Raw genomic sequence first — 19,449 nt, forward strand, 5'->3', positions numbered from 1 at the left:
GCTTGGAAGAGTGGGGTAATTGGCTGGATAATTGGGGAAAAAAATCCCCCCCCAAAAAAAAGAAAAAGAGAAGAACACTACAACACAACAATCTTCAGATATATACACAAGGTTTGACTATATATGTAAATGTGAAATTAGAGGCAATAAAGTGCATTGGTGCCGAGAATATATCAGAGATGCTGAAGTAAATGTTAGCAGGGATCTGGCATCAAGTTTTCACCAAGCATGTTTACCAAACCATCTATCATTTTTAACAGTCGTCCGGAGTCTTGACGCCTCGTAATTCCAAGTCCCTTGGCCAAACTTGGGTGTTTTTTTTATACCAGTCGTTTTTGTAGAGTTTCAAGTTCTCCCACTGTGTTCCCTCTAAATAATGCATAAGTAGCTGCTAGTAGAGCCAGAAAAATAGTCATGAGCTGACCAACAGATAATTCCCTCCAATATTAACCAGCTACAGTATTATAATGTCCTCTGCTTTGTTTTGTATCTTTCTGTGAAAGAGAGAGCCTGCCTCTCTTTCTACCTTTGCCCTCCATAGCCTCAGCTTTGGGGTCGTGTGTCCTTTCGGACACAGTTGGGACCACGACAGCATACGTCTGCATTTACTGACTGCTATCCAGTTGTATTCCTCTAACCTTTCCTTCCCTTCCTCTACCGTTAATAGAAAGGAAAAAAAAACAGAACAGAGTGCATTGCCCATTCTTTCACCTGTATTACTCATCCTAATCAGCAGTTTTGAGGAAAAAAAAACATGCCGTGTCATCCCCAGATGGCCACGGGCTCCTTCTGCTACCTGATCTTCTGTGCTGTCTGCATGCTGGTGGCGGTCTACACTCTCTTCGTCATCCCTGAGACCAAGAACAAGACCTTCGTGGAGATCAGCAACATGTTTGCGGAGAGGAATGGCATTGTTAAAGAGGAGAACACAGAGCTGGCTATGGCTGACAGCCATCACAGAACATCACAGATGAACGGCTATGGGACCGCCGGACTTCACGGAGAACTATGAGAGCCTAATTAGGGGAGAGGAGAAGGAGACGAGGTGCGAGAGATGTGTCCAAGTGTAACAGAAGCTCACTTTCCCCACACACATTACAACACATACTAGGCAGCCGTGTATTGCACCCACAGTCACGTAGCTGCAAAGGAGGGTTGGGTTTGTAAATCTAATCTCAACGTCCGGTGCCTAGCGTCATCAGATAGCCATAATCCCCCACACAATAAATTTATATTTGCCCCAGATCCCTGATTATGTAAAGTGTCGTTGGGTTTGAGAGAAGTGCTTTGTAACTCTCGTCTCTTGAAACATGTTCTGTGCCAAATAGTCTTACATTTCGACAGCACATCTCCAGTATAAGCATGCTGCCCGCTAGGTTTACGTCATACTAGCACATGTTTCAAATAAAACATCATTAGCATGCTAATGTGTTGATTTCTGAAAGGGGGGGCAGGTTTGTTTTTCCAAGCAGTCTTGGAGGCCTTGATCCATGTGCATTGGGTTCACTTAACACATTCCGTGATCTTCATGACACTGTTACATTCATTGTATTCAATACCCGCCGTTTTATTTGTGTTAATATTTATTTTGTATTTATTTACAAAGTAATCTCATCTCCAAGACATTGCAGACATTGTGTTATTGTACTGAAAGAAGATTGTTGTCCTCCTCATAGGCGAAGGCTCGTGTGACACGACGTGAACCCCATCACATTTTTCTCTTATTGTGCGTTTACAAAGCCCGGTCCAAGCTTGATTTTTCAATTTGTCTCACTTTGTTTCATATGTATTCTTGTTTTGTGTCTCTCTTTTACATAAAAAGAGCTGATTATCATGGCTACTGTGGTAGTCATTTCCTAATATAAGACAGGATGGTAAATGGACTGCATTTATATAGCGCTTTTCTAGCTGCGACAGCCACTCAAGGCGCTTTGCAATCAGTGAATGCCTCGCACACATACACACACACACACACACACACACACACACACACACACACACACACACACACACACACACACACACACACACACACACACACACACACACACACACACACACACACACCCCGATGGCGGTGTCAGCCATGCAAGGTGACAACCAGCTTATCGGGAGCAGATCGGGGTTAGGCGTCTTGCTCAAGGACACTTCGACATTTTTGCAAGGAGTCATCGAGGATGGAACCGGCAACCCTCCAGTTACCCGATGACCTGCTCAGCCTCCTGAGCCACTGCTGCCCCCAAGAGGAGGATGTCTGAAGAGGATGCTGCTCCTCTTCAAACAAAATGCGCGTGAAAATGTCCTTCTGTTCAGCAGAAGTTTCAACGATGAGCAATGCCGTTTCATCCAGGAGGCTGTTCAATTCATGATACATACCCCAGTGTGTTTGAATATGAAATGGCATCTCTGTCTGTTATTCTGCTGCTGTTTCTATTCACAATTTGAGCCTAGACAAAGACAATGGCAGCAAGTGAACAGTGAGCGCCCCCCCACACACACACACACATACGCCCAATCAGTCCCATATACACAAATACACATCTCCAGAGAAGGTGGCATTTAGCTTGAATAGCAATGTAAATGTAGTGTAAATATCAAGATACTGTTTTTGACTAGAAAAAACATCATCTTTTGTTATGAACTTGAATGATCTTAAACAGACAGACAGACTGAGCTGCGGACTTCTTGATACAACTCTGACATCATACGACAACTCAAAAATATAGATTTTGCAGCTGTCAAAAGTTGTTGGGTTTTTTTTTTTCACAAGATAAGACACCAACCAAATAACACGTCTTTTTTTTTGTCCAGATGGACAGACTTACAACTGTGTTGAAAATAAAATACCACATTTAAAGGCAATGTGCAGCCATTTCTCCCTCCCTCTCTCTCTCTCTCTCTCTCTCTCTCTCTCTCTCTCTCTCTCTCTCTCTCTCTCTCTCTCTCTCTCTCTCTCTCTCATACACACAACTTAAGAACTTTTTCAGTGGCGCTAGGATCTTTAAAAGCCGTCAAATCCAGCTGGGACATCTTTGGCCCTCATTTCTAAACCTGCCACGGGCCTGGTGACAGTTCACACTGAGTCTCCTACCGTGACGACATAGTACGGTGAAGTTGGGAGTCATACCGGCTGATCTAAAGCGAAAAGCGTGCTACTCTCTCATCTTTTCTGCTGCCTTAGGCTGGCCCTCCCATCTGTCATCCCCTGCAGAGGGAACGTGGAAACTCCCCCAAGTGAGCCAGAATAGATAAATGTTGTCAAACGCCTGCTTGATATCAGAGAGAGTCAACCAGGCTGGGGTTAATTGCGGATGGATGGGGGTACACACGAGGACGTCACAATCTGCTTTGTTGCTCTGGTATTTTATATAATGCTGCAGAAGAAGTGTTTGCTAAGGGAGCGAGCGGCTGCAGTCGCGGCTGCTGCGGGATGGGGCCTGAGAGAGAAGTCGAATGATAGACTGAAACCTTTCTCAGCGCTGTAGGCGAAAACGTCGGAACTAGATGATGTCTTACTTAAAACAAAGGGCCCCGTGTCACAAACGGCAGAGTGTATTTCACAGATGTCACAGAACACTTCGGCTCAGGTGCAAATCCTTATGCAGGCACAACACACACACAAGCGCGTGTGTGCACACACACACACATTAAGGCCCCCTCAGGCAAGCAGAAGCTATAAATCAAACAAATAGCATCACAGCCTAGCGAAGGCAGCATTCCAGCACATAAAATGCTCTCCTCCACAACAAAGCCACCCTCTCTGAGTAATTAATTGCAACAAATTACCTCTTCTCTCCCTGTCATTCCTCTCCTCATTTCCTTCCCGGCAGTTCACGCAACACACTCCACAAGTACACACACCACGTACTCTGTTACAGCTTATGATACTGGTGCTACACATGCATGCACACACACACACACACACACACACACATACTCCCACACCCCTTATGCATAGACACTTATACCTACCACACGCGCACACACACACACACACACACACTTGGCCACCCTTCATAAGTGCTTTAATGTGGCTTATTGCAGTGTGCGGTCCCTTTAGCCGTGGAAATATTCGCTTGACGGATGTGCTTTGTCGCTGGCGCTCCCCGATGGAGGGCGGCTGTCAGGGAGGAGATGATAACATTAACAGGGAGGCAAGGCGATGACAAATGCCTGTTATCAGCGAACGAGGCCGGTGACAAATCGAACGGCATCGCCCAGGCAGCCCCGGCGTGGCGTAATAAAAAAGAAGATGGATGGCACACTCAGGCAGGGCCCGCGTTAATGCGATTTCCACTGCTCTCCCTGACTCCCAATTAAGGCTGGGGGGGGGGGGGCAAAAAAAGAGGAAGGATGGAGAAAAAGAGCAGGAAGAGTATATTTATTGTTGTTTTGTCTGTGGGTATAGATATGATAAATACAAACAGGGAGAAATCATGTATGTTTGTGGGGTGGGTGGGTGGGGGCGGCTAAAAAGAATGAGGATGAGATGGTGCTGTAAACAAAGAGACAGCAGGGAAGAAGAAGGAAAAAAAAAGATGGCAGAGACACATCGCTGGGCAGGCAGGCAGGAGGTGGTGATACGGCGGAAAGAAGAGGGGAAGGAACGGTCAGGGAGAATTGCTGCCAATAAGGACGAGACAGGGATGAGGGTAAAAGGAGAGAAGTGCAGGGATGAAAAGATAAAATATATTGTGGTAATTGTCTATGGAGCCCAGCTTGTCCCCCCACCCCCCACCCCGCCCCCACACCCACCCTTACATTTAATCAGGGACTTTAGCTCGGAGGCCATGAGGAGTCTCATTAATGTCTCTGTGGTGATATTGACTAACACTGCCCCTGCACCTCTCTCTCTCTCTCTCTCTCGCTCTCGCTCCTCTCAATCTCTGTCCCTGTCTCTGTCTGTCTCTCTCTCCTATCTATCTATCTATCTATCTATCTATCTATCTATCTATCTATCTATCTATCTATCTATCTATCTATCTATCTATCTATCTATCTATCTATCTATCTATCTATCTATCTATCTATCTATCTATCTATCTATCTATCTATCTATCCATCTATCTATCAGGAAACGGAGAAAACACTCACTTTAGTACCATGTCGTGCTGATGGAGCCGAGCCTTTCCTACTCAGGCTAAATGACTTGTGAGAATAACGCGACTGATGCATAATTAATGCAAACATACAACAACTGCGTTCGGCAACATCTGTAAAGCCCATTTTAGGGCTTCAATGCACGGGCACGACTAAACACCGACAACTCAGAAGCGCTGTCCCTGATGTCATACAGTGCCGGTTAAGTAGTCACTGCTTGATAACTCAGATGGTTCCTCTCCAACACACTGGGTTTGACAGCTTGGCTGAAGGTTTTTTTTTGGGGGGGGGGGGGTTTAGCAGTATCAGGTGTGGATTCTGAAAGGGCCGAGGATTGAAGGCCTGCTCACTAAATCACCTTTTATAAAAAAAAAACAAAGCTGACAGACGGGCCGTGGCTCACAGGCAGACAAAGCCATAGAGATGAGCTATGACCCAGTCCAGCGCGCTGGTTCCCACCGTCCTGTCCAAGGACCCAGATGTTGTCGCTTGCTAAAAGGACCGGCTCAGGATATTGAGAAATTGCGGTGGGATGAGGGGGTATCTGTGCCTGAATACCCAAGGGCTGCTGTTTTGTCACTCTGACATTGTTTTATAAAAGGCCGAGGAAGCTCAAAAGACTGCAGAAGTGAGGCTATATATCTCCAGCTATTACATCCAGGCTAGGAGGAGAGGGTTGAACTGACAATGAAATATAACTATAACTGGGAGGGAGAAAGGGAATGGGTCTAAAGAGGGATGACAACGTCTCCTTGGGAGCCTGTAGGGGCTGTGCTCCAAATCGGAGACGTGTGCACGCTAGTCTCAGACGCTGACCCACACTATACTCCCGAGTACGAAGAGGTGAAAACTAGAAGATATCTAGTCCAGTTGGGGGGAAGTCCTCAGAGGGAACAGCCTGTCCCTGCCTGTGCCGGTATTAGTCTGAGAGAACAAGGAGAAATTAGATCCCTGCATGGGGCCGAAGGAGGAAGGGAGGAGGTACACATTCCTAACCTGAGCCGAGAGGGGGCAAGGACCCCTGTATCATTAAGTTGTCAAGTTGGACGGAAAGTCCAAATTATGACTCGGAGTTATTGCTGGAACCGGGGCTGATGATATAAGAATTACAGTACATGGATCATAGCCGGATCAATAGGTAGACAAAGTCATTACGGGAGGTCGAGAGTTCAGTGCCTCCCGTGGGCTGCAAATGGGGACCTGGGGCTTATATTTATCACCATGGCAATGATATAAGCTGGGTGTAACCAACAACACACAGAGGGGTTGCAGCGTAGTTATATTTTGCTTGTTGCTGTTATTTCCAGAGCTATCTGTTCCACCTCTATTGATTGGTCAAGACATCACGATAAGCAGAGCCAATTGTGGGTGAATGTGTGTATGAATCTGTGATTGTGTGTGTGTGTGTGTGCGTGTGTGTTTTTGTGCATGTGTTTGGTTTCTGTGTGTGTATGTGTGTGTGTGTGTGTGTGTGTGTGTGTGTGTGTGTGTGTGTGTGTGTGAGTGAGTGAACTGGCGGTGGTCTAATTAGGACAGCGTGTTTAATCAACCTATATCTCATGAATGACTGTGTGCAATTATCTCCGTAGACTCGCACACGTGTGTTTACAGACAAGGTACATGCCTTGGTGCTCAGGTTAGCGTACAGGCGCACATCACTCAGAAGAGGAGAATTTGTCCCCCTTACTCTCTGTCTTTGCAGTGCAGAAGAGCAGAGGTGCGGGGGGCAGCACGGACAGGGCAGCATCGATCCTCTCTGTGGTGAGAGAAATTAGGCATGAAATTAAAGCTGCCGTCAAAGGGCAAAGCTGGCGCTGGCGCCTGATCCAGCACTATTTATACTCCCTGGAGATGAAGACGTCTCCATCACACTGATGATAACAGGAGCAAGGGGCAGCCAGAGAGAGAGAGAGAGAGAGAGAGATCCATCCATGGTGCTCAAGAGATCCATCCACGGTGCCACCGACCTGCCATCATTTATACTGCCAGGGCCCAAGTGCAAGGGCAGTGCAGGACTAAGACCCCATAAATCACTGCTCTGCCGAACGGAGAGAGGCCAGGGTCGACGCCACTCATACCAAGCTCCTGCTGATGAGAGAGTATTTATAGATCTCATCAGGAGGGAGGGAGGGAGGGAGGGAGAGAGAGAGAGGGCGATAGAGATAGAGAGAGAGTGAGAATCTAAGTGAAGAGTGTCTAAACAGCTTATAAGTGCATTTGTGCTTGCACGTGCGTTTGGGTTTATGTGCATGTGTGCGCGTTCCCAGAGTGCACTCGACGGAAAATTAATATCTAAACGCGGACGTCAGACGCCAATATTTTGCGACTACACCACAGAGTCGCGTTTCAGAAGTATTGCTCAGATTATTTCCTCTGGTATACATTATACAGAAAGTGGTGATTAATTAACTATGGAGCAAGCTCTACAAAGTGAGATTAAACTTCACGGATGGCTCAGCAAACGTTATGTCATCATTAAAAACCTCTTACCGAGTCACAGAAAGTTGCGTCGGTTTTCTTAGTCATTAGGCGCCTGCGAGGACCGCGACAGCCGGTAGAGGGCGCCCATCAACCGCACATTAGAGCTGACCGGTCTCGTTTCAATCGCACGCCAATCTAGTTATCACTCAAAAAAGGCCTACCTAATCACAGCGAGATAGCTTGAACGTATTGTAGAGGACGTGAATACGAATGCAACTCGGCCAACCGTCAAGTTTCCACCACAGGACTCTCCTGTTGCTTTCTTGTTGCCGTGTGTCACGCGTGGTCCCAGCCAAGCGGAGTGTTTGGACACCGTCACCGCTGGGCTAGCATGCTGTTATCATGACCACTGGCCTGAGGACTGTCCTGGCTAAACACTGCTTATTGTCAACCACAAAATGAATGGTTGTCCCTCTCTCACTTTTTCCTATTGGTTTGATTCACAACGTACACTTCTGACACAAAAATAAACTATGGCACCGGTCATGATTTTGAAGAAAGAAAGGCTTCAAAAAAACAAAAAAAAAATTCCTAAGGTGAAGCTATCTCCAATCCTGTCAGTATTGAGTTCAGAGGCGATAACGGTGAGTCGACTGTTTATTTTGCTATGGGAATTTGTATTGGTGGCTATGGAGTGTGACGATGCTGCTGTTTGTGAAGGGGACACAAGGGTCATCGTTTGGTGCGTACAATGTGAATGTTAGGGTGAGCAGCAGTGCACTGGGCATCCTTGCAAGCACAGGGTCATGGTTTCCTCCCACAGTCCACAAATGTGTGTCAAGTGAATTGGTAAAGAAGAAAGCCACTTAATTTTTTCATTGTATGGTTACAACGAAATTTGATCTCTGCGCTTAACATATGCTATTGTGTAGGAGCGGTGGGCGGCTGCAGCACCCGGGGACCAGCTCCAGTTCTTCTTTCCATTGCCTTGCTCAGGGGCACAGGTAGGAATATTAACCCTAACATGCATGTCTTTTTGATTTGTGGGAGGAAACCGGAACACCCGGAGGAAACCCACACAGACATGGAGAGAACATGCAAACTCCACAGAGAAAGGACCTGGGGCGGCCTGGGGTTCGAACCCACGTTCTTGTTGCTGTGAGGCAACAGTGCTAACCACTGGGCCACTGTGCTGACAAATTGACCAAAGATGTGAATGAGAGTAATTCTGTGCATTTGTTATGGTCCTGTAAGAGAGCAGTGACCTTACCAGAGTGTCTCTGGTCAACCCAGCCAAGGTATGCAGAAATAGGCTACAGCCTCCTGTGAACCTGATGAGGAATAAATTAGATTTTTAAAAAAGATAGATGGATCTTGGACTTATAATGATGACAGCTCAGTCTGAAAATGGTTGTTCGCAGTTTGGGTGATAAGAGAAGAGCTTGGTTTGCTAATCTATGTCTGACACATTCACTGAGATGCACGTACACCCATCCAAATACGCACGCTTGGACATATTTTGTCCCACTTGAAAAGGTGGCAACACCAACACAATTAAATGAAAGCCGAAAGCCACTTTGTCATTGTATACTTACGATGAATTTGTTCTCTGCATTTAACCCGTCTTATTGTATAGGAGCAGTGGGCAGCTGCAGCGCCCGGGGACCAACTCCAGCTCTTCTTTCCGTTGCCTTGCTCAGGGGCACAGACGGGAGTATTAACCCTAGCATGTTTGTCTTTTTGATGGTGGGAGGAAACCGGGGACCCCGGAGGAAACCTACGCAGACAAGGGAAGAATATATAAACTCCACACAGAAAGGGCCTGGGACGGCCTGGGGTTCGAACCCAGGACCTTCTTGCTGTGAGGCAACAGTGCTAACCACTGGACCACTGTGCTGCCTTAAATAGCTTAATGTGTATGCTATGCCGTCATTTTCAGGCTGTCTGTCACAATACACACACACACATACACACACACACACACACACACACACACACACACAGAAAACACTGATAGCACAGGCAGCACAAACTTAAACAATTAGCATTTCCCCAAACATCCCCCCCCCTCTCTCTCTCTCTCCAAACCTGTTTGGAGGGGTTCATACAAACCACCGTTAACAAAGAAGGTTGCTGACTTACAGTGGAGAATTGTACGTGGGCTAGTAGCAGTGCATGCTTTTCTTTCTGTTATTGGTCAAGGTGTGAGTGATAAATGTCTTTTTTGTCCTTACAGAGAAACTGTTTTCCACTGTTAGCTGGAGTGCGTGCGCCTGGTACCACCGTTCATGTTGTTGGAGAGTTTAGTCAGTAAGGCAGGGGAGGTTGTCTCCCAGCACATGTTCATGCTGGGGTTTAAATAGAAACAAACTGTACAAGAAAAATTTCAACTCATGAGCTTTATCTTGGGACGAGCAGAAATGGCTATGTATGTGAGCAGAAAGAGGAAGATGGACAACTCAGTAGACATTGATGTAAAGCTGCTGTGTACTAGAATGGTGAAAGCCAGGATGATGATTGATTTCAATTATTACAGAGAAATGAAAGATATGGAGCAGTTCAGTGTTACCTGGGCTCATGGGGATGTGTTGTGCTCGGCGAAAGACAACCGATTTGGTTTTTCTGGAGAATTGATGTGATTCATTTTTAAATATCTATTTATTTGCCTGTGTTTTGAATATGATTCTGTATTTTAAATAAAAGTTACTTCTTAAACCCCCCCCCTCTCTCTCTCCTCACCTCAGTGTCCCTTTCATCTTCTTCCTCTCTCATTCTTTTTCCCCTCTCCTGTTACAATTCCTCAGCTCTACCAAAACAAATGGCCCCCGCCGGGATTGGGAGGACAGTGCAGCAGATAGGAAGGGTGTTTGATCAATAAGCACCAAGCCGTCCCCTCATTTCGCTGACAGCTCCTGTCAAGTGTCCAGTGGGGGCCCGGTATCGAATGGATCTACTTTTTACACACACCCCCGCCCACACACGTCCGTTATGGAAGAGCTGCCACTGACCGCCACTGTCACATAGCACCAGTCAGGTGCTGTCATCACACTGATAATGTGCTGAGGAATTTCACCAGGACTGTTGTCCCAATTATAAGGGGGAGAATGTGAGTGTTTGGGGTAGAGCTGTTGAAAGTTGATCTGTGTGCGCGTGCGTACGCACGCGCTGGCTCCGCTCGTCTCCCTTCCTGGCCCAGTTGGTAGATTCGTTGCTCGTGCTGATCTGAATAAGACTGATCCCCTGAAGAAGTGTCAGCAAGGTGTTTATGGAGGTTGGGGTCGTCAGAAGGGGGGGTTTGATTTGATCACATATCTGTGATCACTTGTTAGTGACAAAATTAAACGTCCTGCTCAAAAAAGGACTAGAAAGGCAGGAACAACCATTTCCCTCTGAAAAGAGAAACAAGGACGGCTGCTGTGTAACGGGAAATACTCACAAGCTGAGATGACGTATCAGGCTGAAGAAGGGTACTGTTAACTTGTTTGTTTGTTTTTTTTAATTTTAAGTGACTCGGATCCTGGTTAAAAGAGACCTGCTGCCGTTCATTTTTTTCCCAATTTCCCCCCCTTTTTCTCCCCAATTGTATCTGGCCGATTAACCTGCTCTTTCTGAGCCGTCCCCCCTCTGCAGATCCGGGGGGCGCCCCGGCCGACCAGAGGAGGCGCTAGCGCAGCGACCAGGACAAACACCTACATCCGCCTTCCCACCCACAGACACGGCCAATTATGTCTGTAGGGACGCCCGACCAAGCCAGAGGCAACACGGGGATTTCAGCCTGCGATCCCGTGTTGGTAGGCAACAGAATAGGCTGGTACGCTACCCCGACGCCCCCAGCTGTTCATATTTTACCAGAGGAAAGGTTCCTATCAGTGTGTGTATGTGTGTGTGTGTGTGTGTGTGTGTGTGTGTGTGTGTGTGTGTGTGTGTGTGTGTGTGTGTGTGTGTGTGTGTAGTCAGTGAAAACCGTGTTTGTGTGTCCTATATCCACTATGAGACCGCATTCTTAGGTGCTTAACACATCGACAACTGACTCCCTAAAATGAGATCAAGCACGGGGGTCAGGGTACATGGACCGGTGCCTGCGTGTGCTTTGTGTGTGTGTGTGTGCGTGTGTGTGTGTGTGTGTGTGTGTGTATGTGTTTGTCAGGGGGAGGTTTAAAGAGGTGACGAGGAGATAGTGTCGCTGATTGACATGTAAAGGGAGACATGAAAAAACAAAATGCGACAGTCTGACAGTGTCCCAATTTCCTCCGCGCCTGACAGTGAATCGTTAAAAGCACTCCAGGGCGGAGGCCAGGCAGCATGTGCGAGGGTGAAATGAGATGATTAGGTCTCTAAAATAAGACCGTCCATTTCAAGCTTTACATGCTGGGGGGGAAAAAACATCACAACACATAAGAGAGGATCAAACAAACGAGTGATCTTTTTCTTTTTTTTTTAAACCACTCTACTTGATGGTGTGAAAATAACCCCAACGCTCATTTCATAGCGGTGTCAAGTGTTCTCGAACCACATTTCACAGGCTGCGTTTCGTGAAACCCCCAAAATCTCAAAGCTACAGTATCCATCTGCTCCTCGGTCCAGCCAGTCAACCCCCACTGGCTGAGTTTCGGGGGGAGGACACGTCGAAGCCCAGGTGGTCCCTGAACTGGTGTGGGCGGTCTCCCCATGGGGCCACGCTACCACCCTGAACCCGTCATCCCCAACCCACCCACCAAGGCAGGTGGTCATGGGGGATAAGACGGTGGCTCGTGCTGCGTGATGAGGTCCTTTGGAGGCATGGGTTAAATCGACCACACCGCACGACAAGGCCAAAAGGCCCCTGCTTACAAGGCCTGATAGGTTCGCCAGGCTGGGGACTACAGAGGAACGCAGGAACAGCGGAAGGAGGAGGAGTGAGAGGTGAGGAAAGGGGAGATGAGAGCAGACAAAGGGTGTGTGTGTGTGTGTGTGCCAGGTTTTTCTAAACCACCTACCTTGTGGGGACACTTTATGGGTCCCCATGTGGAAAAGGGTCCATTTAAGGGTTAGGACCTGGGTTTAGGGCTATGGTTGGAATTAGGATTAGGTTAAGGTTAGGGTAAGGGTTAAGGTTAAGGTTAGTCATGTAGTTATGATGGTTAAGGTTAGGGTTAAGGTCTAGAGAATGAATGTAGTCAATGAGGGTTCCCCACAAGTATAGGGTGACATGGCAATTAGAGGGATGTTGGGATGGGAGTTGTGTGCATGTGCATGTGGGGTCTTGCATGCATGCTTTTGGTTGTGTGTACATATGCGTATGCTTTTGTGCATGTGTTGTGTGTGTGTGTGTGTGTGGAGAGGGGGTAGAGGGAGAAGGAGAAGAAGAAGAGCAGGTACAGGAGGAGGTATAGTAACAGAGAACAGAGCAACGGGGGGGGGGGGTGCAGCAGTCCAGCAGAAAGGGAAACCAAAAAAAAAGAAGAGAGAGAACGAGAGATAACGGAAAAAGACAGGAGAGAGAGAAAGATGAACCGAGAAGGGGTCGAGAGGAGAGAGATGGCGAGAGGCGTATAGATAGGCAAGTGAAAAAGAGGGAACGAGAGAATGGAAAAGGAAGCAGGAGGAGTATTGTTTCCACGGTGCGATTCCCCAGTTTTACGGTGACTTTTACAGCAGTAGCGAGACTGGTCCTGTAAGGGATAGCAGGCGGATTAGGATGGCAGCTTTGGCCCCAACAGTCCATCGCTAACGCAGATCGCATGACGTGCTGGAAATCATACTCCTTAATGTAAATAACAAGGTGCATTTCACAGGGAAAGTCTTCCTCTTCTCATCCTGCGCCATACGTCCTTTGGCTCTGCAGCTCTTTTTTAAATCTAAAGATATCAAACACACACAGGAACATGTATTTAATACACATATGCTCTATTTGTGATGACAGTACAGGGCACGATACCCAAACATGTCTGTGTGATCTTATTTATGACAGAGTCCTTGACTTTGCAAATTAATGGCATGATGGTTTACGCACATGGCTAAGGATGTTTGTTAGAAAATGAATTTCCTCGACGAAAACAGTAGAGAAGCACCTGGTTATTGGAAACGCAGACTTTTACCACTGTCCTGTCCAAGAGCACTGGTGGAGGATGGAAGGAGATAGTACACTCTAGTCCATGTTAATTACACAATCGTTACATATCACACACTCAGATACACTATATAGCAGAATGATCCATATGTTACAGGAAGAAAAAAAAACATCTGTACTTGTTATCATCATCAGAATGTGAGGATGCGATATTGACCGCCACCACCTTGGCCAACCAAGATCTGTGTGTTGTCTGGTGAAACTGGTGAAAGATGACTTTTTTTTGTGTGATTTTAATGTAATTTCTGCCGATCCCCTTTGGGAAGGGCTGTTTGCCAGAACTGAGTTGGGAGCGGATGGACTCAGTGTCCTGCTCAAGGCCACCTCAGCAGGTCTGAATGCTTGCTGTTACCTCGGCTTCAACCCTGGCGTTCCCACCCGGCTGCCAAACGGTTGTTAGACTTACTCACATTCATTCATACATTCAACATTGGACGTTTTCTTGCTCTCCGGCAATTTTTCAACTTAGTCCAAAACTTGGCAAAGCGTCAAGTTGATGTGGAGCCAACATTGACCCAAGTACAATTTCAATACGATGCAGTTCAGTATCAAGAGATACAAAGAATGGATTGGAAAGAATAAAGCACTGTACCGAGGACAAAACATGCAGAAGACAAATACATCCCCAGGGTAGATTCAAATGCAAGGGAGCACAGATGGGGTTTTAAGTGAGTGCGCGCACGCAAACACACACACACACACACATTGCTGCTGATTCTAATGAGGCCGAGGCCTGCTGGGCAGCAGTATGGCTTTGGCATGTTAACCTGTACTGTGGGAACCCCCATTCATTCCCTAGCCCATAACCCTAACCATCATAACTACATGCCAAACCTTAACCCTTACCCTTATCCTTACCCTAATCTTAACCTAATCCTAATTCTAACCTTAACCCTAAAACCAAGTCCTAACCCTAAAATAGACCCTTTTCCTCATGGCGACCCATAAAATGTCCCCAAAAGGTAGGTGTTTTCAGGTTTTTCTATCCTAACGGAGACCAATGTCCCCGTTAGGATAGAAAAACCAGGTACACACACACACACACACACACACACATTTGAAGGTGAAGATTTGAAGATGTCAGTGGCAGGAGTTGATCTAACAGCAGTCCGGTCTACAGCAACAAAACAAAAAAACTAAAATCCTCCTTTGGTGTTAACCGAGACTGTGAAATGGACAACAAAATTTGGCTGGGGGATCTCAGGGACCTAGAGATGGACTAGAGGCAAAGGAGGTCAGAAATATAGGAAGGAAACCCATGCAGTGTTTTAAGAACAAAAAATGCAAACCCTCAAATGCTGGAAAGTGCTGAATGAAGAGAGGCCAGCACAGGAGCCATGTGGTTCTTCCTCCTGGTGCCAGTCAGCAGTCTGGCTGCAGCATTTGGAGCCATAGCTGCAGGCCGTACGGGGATGAATGATTGACACCTGTGCACGGGGAGTTGCATCAGCCTGTGTGGGAGGAAATGAAGGCATGAATAAAGGAATGTTCCATGTGAACCTGGCTTCTAACTCGATCACTCACTCACATACTGACATTTCGTCTCACGTTTCGCCGTACCATCTGTAGATCCTGGGTCATTACACAGCATCCAGACAAGATATGATGTAAATAATATGTAACGTTAGTCATTCAATCGAGAATGTGAAGTCCATATTAGGCTTGACTCCCATTACAATGATCCTGTACCATTCGGTTTCACAACAAACTCCCACAACAGTTGTGTTCGCATGTGTGACACTGTCTCCTTATTTTTTCAGGTCACCAAATGACAGCAAAAAGGCTTCACCTTTGCCGTGGCTCTGGGCTGGAAATGGCTCTCGGACTCTTGTCGCAGGTTATGGGAGATTAATAACCTCCATAATCTGGGGTGCCAAATAAAATAACTTCATTCTTGTTTTCATTAAGATGAAGAAAATTCTTTGCAAACCAGCATTTGATGTCCTTGGGACAGCTATAAAGGTTCTTCAAAGAAAAAAAAAGAAGGTATTATTATATTGTTGACAAGCTTTGTCCAAATGTAAATACAAGAATAAAGCTTGCATATAGTTAGAAGGGGGTATTTCTATTTATTGTGTGATACCACTTTCCTTTTCCACGAAATGCTAACATCAAATATCTTTTTATCAAACAGAAACTATTCAGAAGGTAATTTTGTTGTACGGTGGGCAAAAATTCACATTTTCCTTTATGAATATGGGAAGTCATTTTATATTTAGTTATTGGTGTCTAACCCTTAATTGAACGAGCATTGGATATTGCTTTGTACGTCTATATTTCCAAAACTTTATGAATTAACTTCATAAATTCATCACTTGAACTCCTTCACTTGTTGCCTCAAGTGAAGGAGTCTTGTTCACGAGTGAGGGTAGGATGGAGCGGGAGATTGACAGGCGGATTGGTGCAGCATCAGCAGTCATGCGGACGTTGTACCGGACCGTTGTGGTGAAGAAGGAGCTGAGCCGGAAGGCAAAGCTCTCAATTTACCAGTCTTTCTTCGTTCCAACCCTCACCTATGGTCATGAGCTTTGGGTAGTGACCGAAAAGGTGAGATCGCGGATACAAGCGGCTGAGATTAGTTTCTTCCGTAGGGTGTCTGGGCTCAGCCTGAGAGATAGAGTGAGGAGCTCGGACATCCGGAGGAAGCTCGGAGTAGAGCCGCTGCTCCTTCGCGTCGAAGGGAGCCAGTTGAGGTGGTTCGGGCATCTGATTAGGATGCATCCTGTGCGCCTTCCTTTGGAGGTTTACCGGGCACAGCCAACTGGGAGGAGACCCCGGAGTAGATCCAGAACTCGCTGGACGGACTACATGTCCAACCTGGCCTGGGAACACCTTGGGATCCCCCAGGAGGAGCTGGAGGGCGATGCTGGGGAGAGGGATGCCTGGAGTGCCCTACTTAGCTTGGCTGTCACCGAAGCGGCTGATTAATGCATGAATGAATGAATGAATGAATGAATGAATGAATGAATGAATGAATGAATGAAGGAAGGAATGAAAAATTCATCATTTTCGTATTGTTACGGACTAGTCGGGTCTAGGGGTTAAGGGTTAAACACGCAATACTAGTGTAAACTACTAATAAGACACGTTAGTCCCTAGCTAATGGGTCTGACCCTTTAGCCGAGCGGTTAGTGGTGTCGCCTTGTGGTGCAGTACACCCGTATCGAATCCCGCACCGGGCAAGAAAATAACCGGTTACACTAGTCCTAACCTGGAGTGTGTTGAAAAGATGGAAACGAGGGAAGAAACAGGAAGATGGACTGATTTCCAAGACTAAAGAAATAGCCGGGAGGTGGGCTCGTTTACCGAGGTAGCAGGTCCCTCCGACAAGCCCTCGGCCATATGGGTCTCAGCTCCCGTGAGCGGAGGACTCCGTCTTGGTCAGTCAGTTCAGTTTAGGTTGATGGTCTTGAGCTGCAAAGGTGTGAACTTGTGGAGTCCTAAATGGCGTATCCTCAGGCGTATGTATGCAAACGGCCGCCATTAACTAGCTCCAGGGGATGCACCAGCACCTTTTTTTGGGTAAAGTTTTCAACTAGCAATAATAGCGCCTTGGATAAACCTCATGGGCTACGATATCGCCACTGCGCAAAGCTACACCGGCGCCTCACAGTGACGTCCTGTTATGAACGCTGCTTAACCACGCCCCCAACCGTTTCCCAATGAAAACCAGTCCAAGTAAGGAAGAAAAGGAAGAGGGAAAAGGGCAGCTGTAACTACTATCACCTCTAACACTTATCCATGCACTGTAGAGGAGCTCAAGCAGGAGTCGTGACAACTTTCTCTTTCGGCTACACAACGTGCACCATTTATTCCTTCCACCATTACAACAACAAAAACCCACGCAGCCGAAGTGCACCACTGTAAACCCAAACCGAGAAAACAGCAGTTGTAAACTAACGTTCCTACTAGCTCAATAAGGGGAATTATGTATCCCCATAACCACTACACACGTCCCCCCAGAATTCGCCTTAATACGAAAAGTCAGTGTGGCGAGGGGGGCGGATCTCTGCCCCAACGGCTCCGCTGAACTTAACCACTACAGCACCGTATTTGCAGTGTAGGCCCTCTCCTTATAGAAAATGTACCTGCACCACATTCACAATGCAGGCTTCTTCCTCTCTCCTCTTTTTTTTGCGACTAATCGTATTTACACAACATTTGCAGTGAGTTACTGCGGGTCCTTTTCGGTCTTTGAGAAATAGACCTGCTGATGTATCTTCTCTTTTAAGTTGCATGCAAAACTACTTTGACTTGAGCCTTCACGACACCGCCTGTCTAAGATCCAAGAAAAGTCCCCCAGGTGCAACATTATCCGTCTGAACAAATCTTTAATCTAGCAGTCAGAGCGTCTCAGGAAATTCTGGAAACAAGGGGACACTGCAATGGAAAAAAATAGATTTATTATGGTCCTAGCACATTTGATTTGATCAATGCAAGACTCAAAAACACCGAGGATCAGACTGAAATGATCAGACGTCTTGACTAATTGTGACGATGCGCACATCTTACGTGACCTTCTTAACGGAGCAGCTCCGGTAGTGACGTATGCCCATCGCTCTCTGTTGCAAAAACACATATGAACTCTCACCGACGGCATGCCCAGTTCAGACGTGATCTACTCTTAGTTTGCCGTACCAAACCGAAAAAAAGATCCCCGGCCCTTGTGTCGCTAAGCTGTGCCCATTTACCGTGTGCTTGAGGAGGTCACTGAACTCTGAAATGCTCCAAACCTGTGTGTTTTTACGAACAGCTAATATCTGAATAGACAGAACTGCATGGGGAAAAACGCTGTTGATGCGCCCCTGTCTGCACACGAATAAGCACCGCCACATTGACAAGCTACCTTGACATGTTGCCCCCCCCCCCCAACTTGAAACAATGTAAAAGTGGTCTGGCTTCACAATATGTGCCTCTACAGCCAAGTTACAACACAGCTGCAGCTAGCTTACGTCGCGAATAAACTATTACGGTGCAGAGGTAGTTAAAGAGTGCGCTGTACAGATGTTATTGGTGTGTACATCCGTAGATGTGTTACAAACGCTTCAAGTGTCAAGTAAAATGTGAGCCTTTCACACGTCCTTCAAACGCTGAGCACTAACACATGTTGAGCGTGTACAACCTGGTTTCTTAAAACTATGGGGCAGAACGTTGAACCGGGGGGTTTCTCTTACATGCGAGGGTCTCATTTAAACCTCCTCCAATCATCTGCACTTTAGATGAGAACGATGAGACAAAAACGATATTAAGGGGGGGAAACCTCATAGAGCAACATTGCATGCAAGATTAGCCTGAGCCCGAGTGTGCTGTTGGCGTGCAACTTGCCCAAAAAACAAAACAAAAACAACATAAGATAAACACAGTCATGCCGATGAGGATTCACCTCTGTGAAGATGTGAGATTTGGCTGAAGAGGAACTGTGCAGGATTCAGCTGTTGGAGACCCTCGCTGTGTTTCTAAACGAGAACTGGACTAAATTTAAGTAGATAGATAGATAGATAGATAGATAGATAGATAGATAGATAGATAGATAGATAGATAGATAGATAGATAGATAGATAGATAGATAGATAGATAGATAGATAGATAGATAGATAGATAGATAGACACAGTATAGCAAAAGAATGCACACAATATAAAGAACCAGACTAAGCTGAAGTACTTAGTGCCTCTAGATAAAGATGTGTTTATTTATATATAAAAGTAGGTATAAGCAGCATTGGTAAGTTTCAAACAGATCCTAAAATATGGCAAACAAACGATGACAAGAAGAAGATCTAGTGTATTTCAGGAGTAGCCTGCCTCTACTGACGTCTCAG

At 46.4% G+C, this 19,449-nt stretch overlaps 1 protein-coding gene and 1 non-coding gene across 2 annotated transcripts in view; one reads left to right on the forward strand and one right to left on the reverse strand.

Moving 5' to 3' along the window:
- Positions 1–1,012, forward strand: part of slc2a15b (solute carrier family 2 member 15b) — a 21,547-nt gene extending 20,535 nt beyond the window's left edge. The window contains exon 12 of the mRNA XM_056280452.1: positions 773–1,012. Within this exon, the coding sequence (XP_056136427.1) occupies positions 773–1,012 (240 nt within the window). The remainder of the gene's footprint in view (positions 1–772) is intronic.
- Positions 1,013–17,089: 16,077 nt separating this feature from the next.
- Positions 17,090–17,226, reverse strand: LOC130113567 (U4 spliceosomal RNA). The gene has a single exon (XR_008810334.1). It is a non-coding gene; the product is annotated as a U4 spliceosomal RNA (small nuclear RNA).
- Between the last annotated feature and the right edge of the window lie 2,223 nt (positions 17,227–19,449).

The sequence above is a fragment of the Lampris incognitus genome, chromosome 5 (genome assembly GCF_029633865.1).
Source record: "Lampris incognitus isolate fLamInc1 chromosome 5, fLamInc1.hap2, whole genome shotgun sequence".
Taxonomy (NCBI): Eukaryota; Metazoa; Chordata; class Actinopteri; order Lampriformes; family Lampridae; genus Lampris; species Lampris incognitus.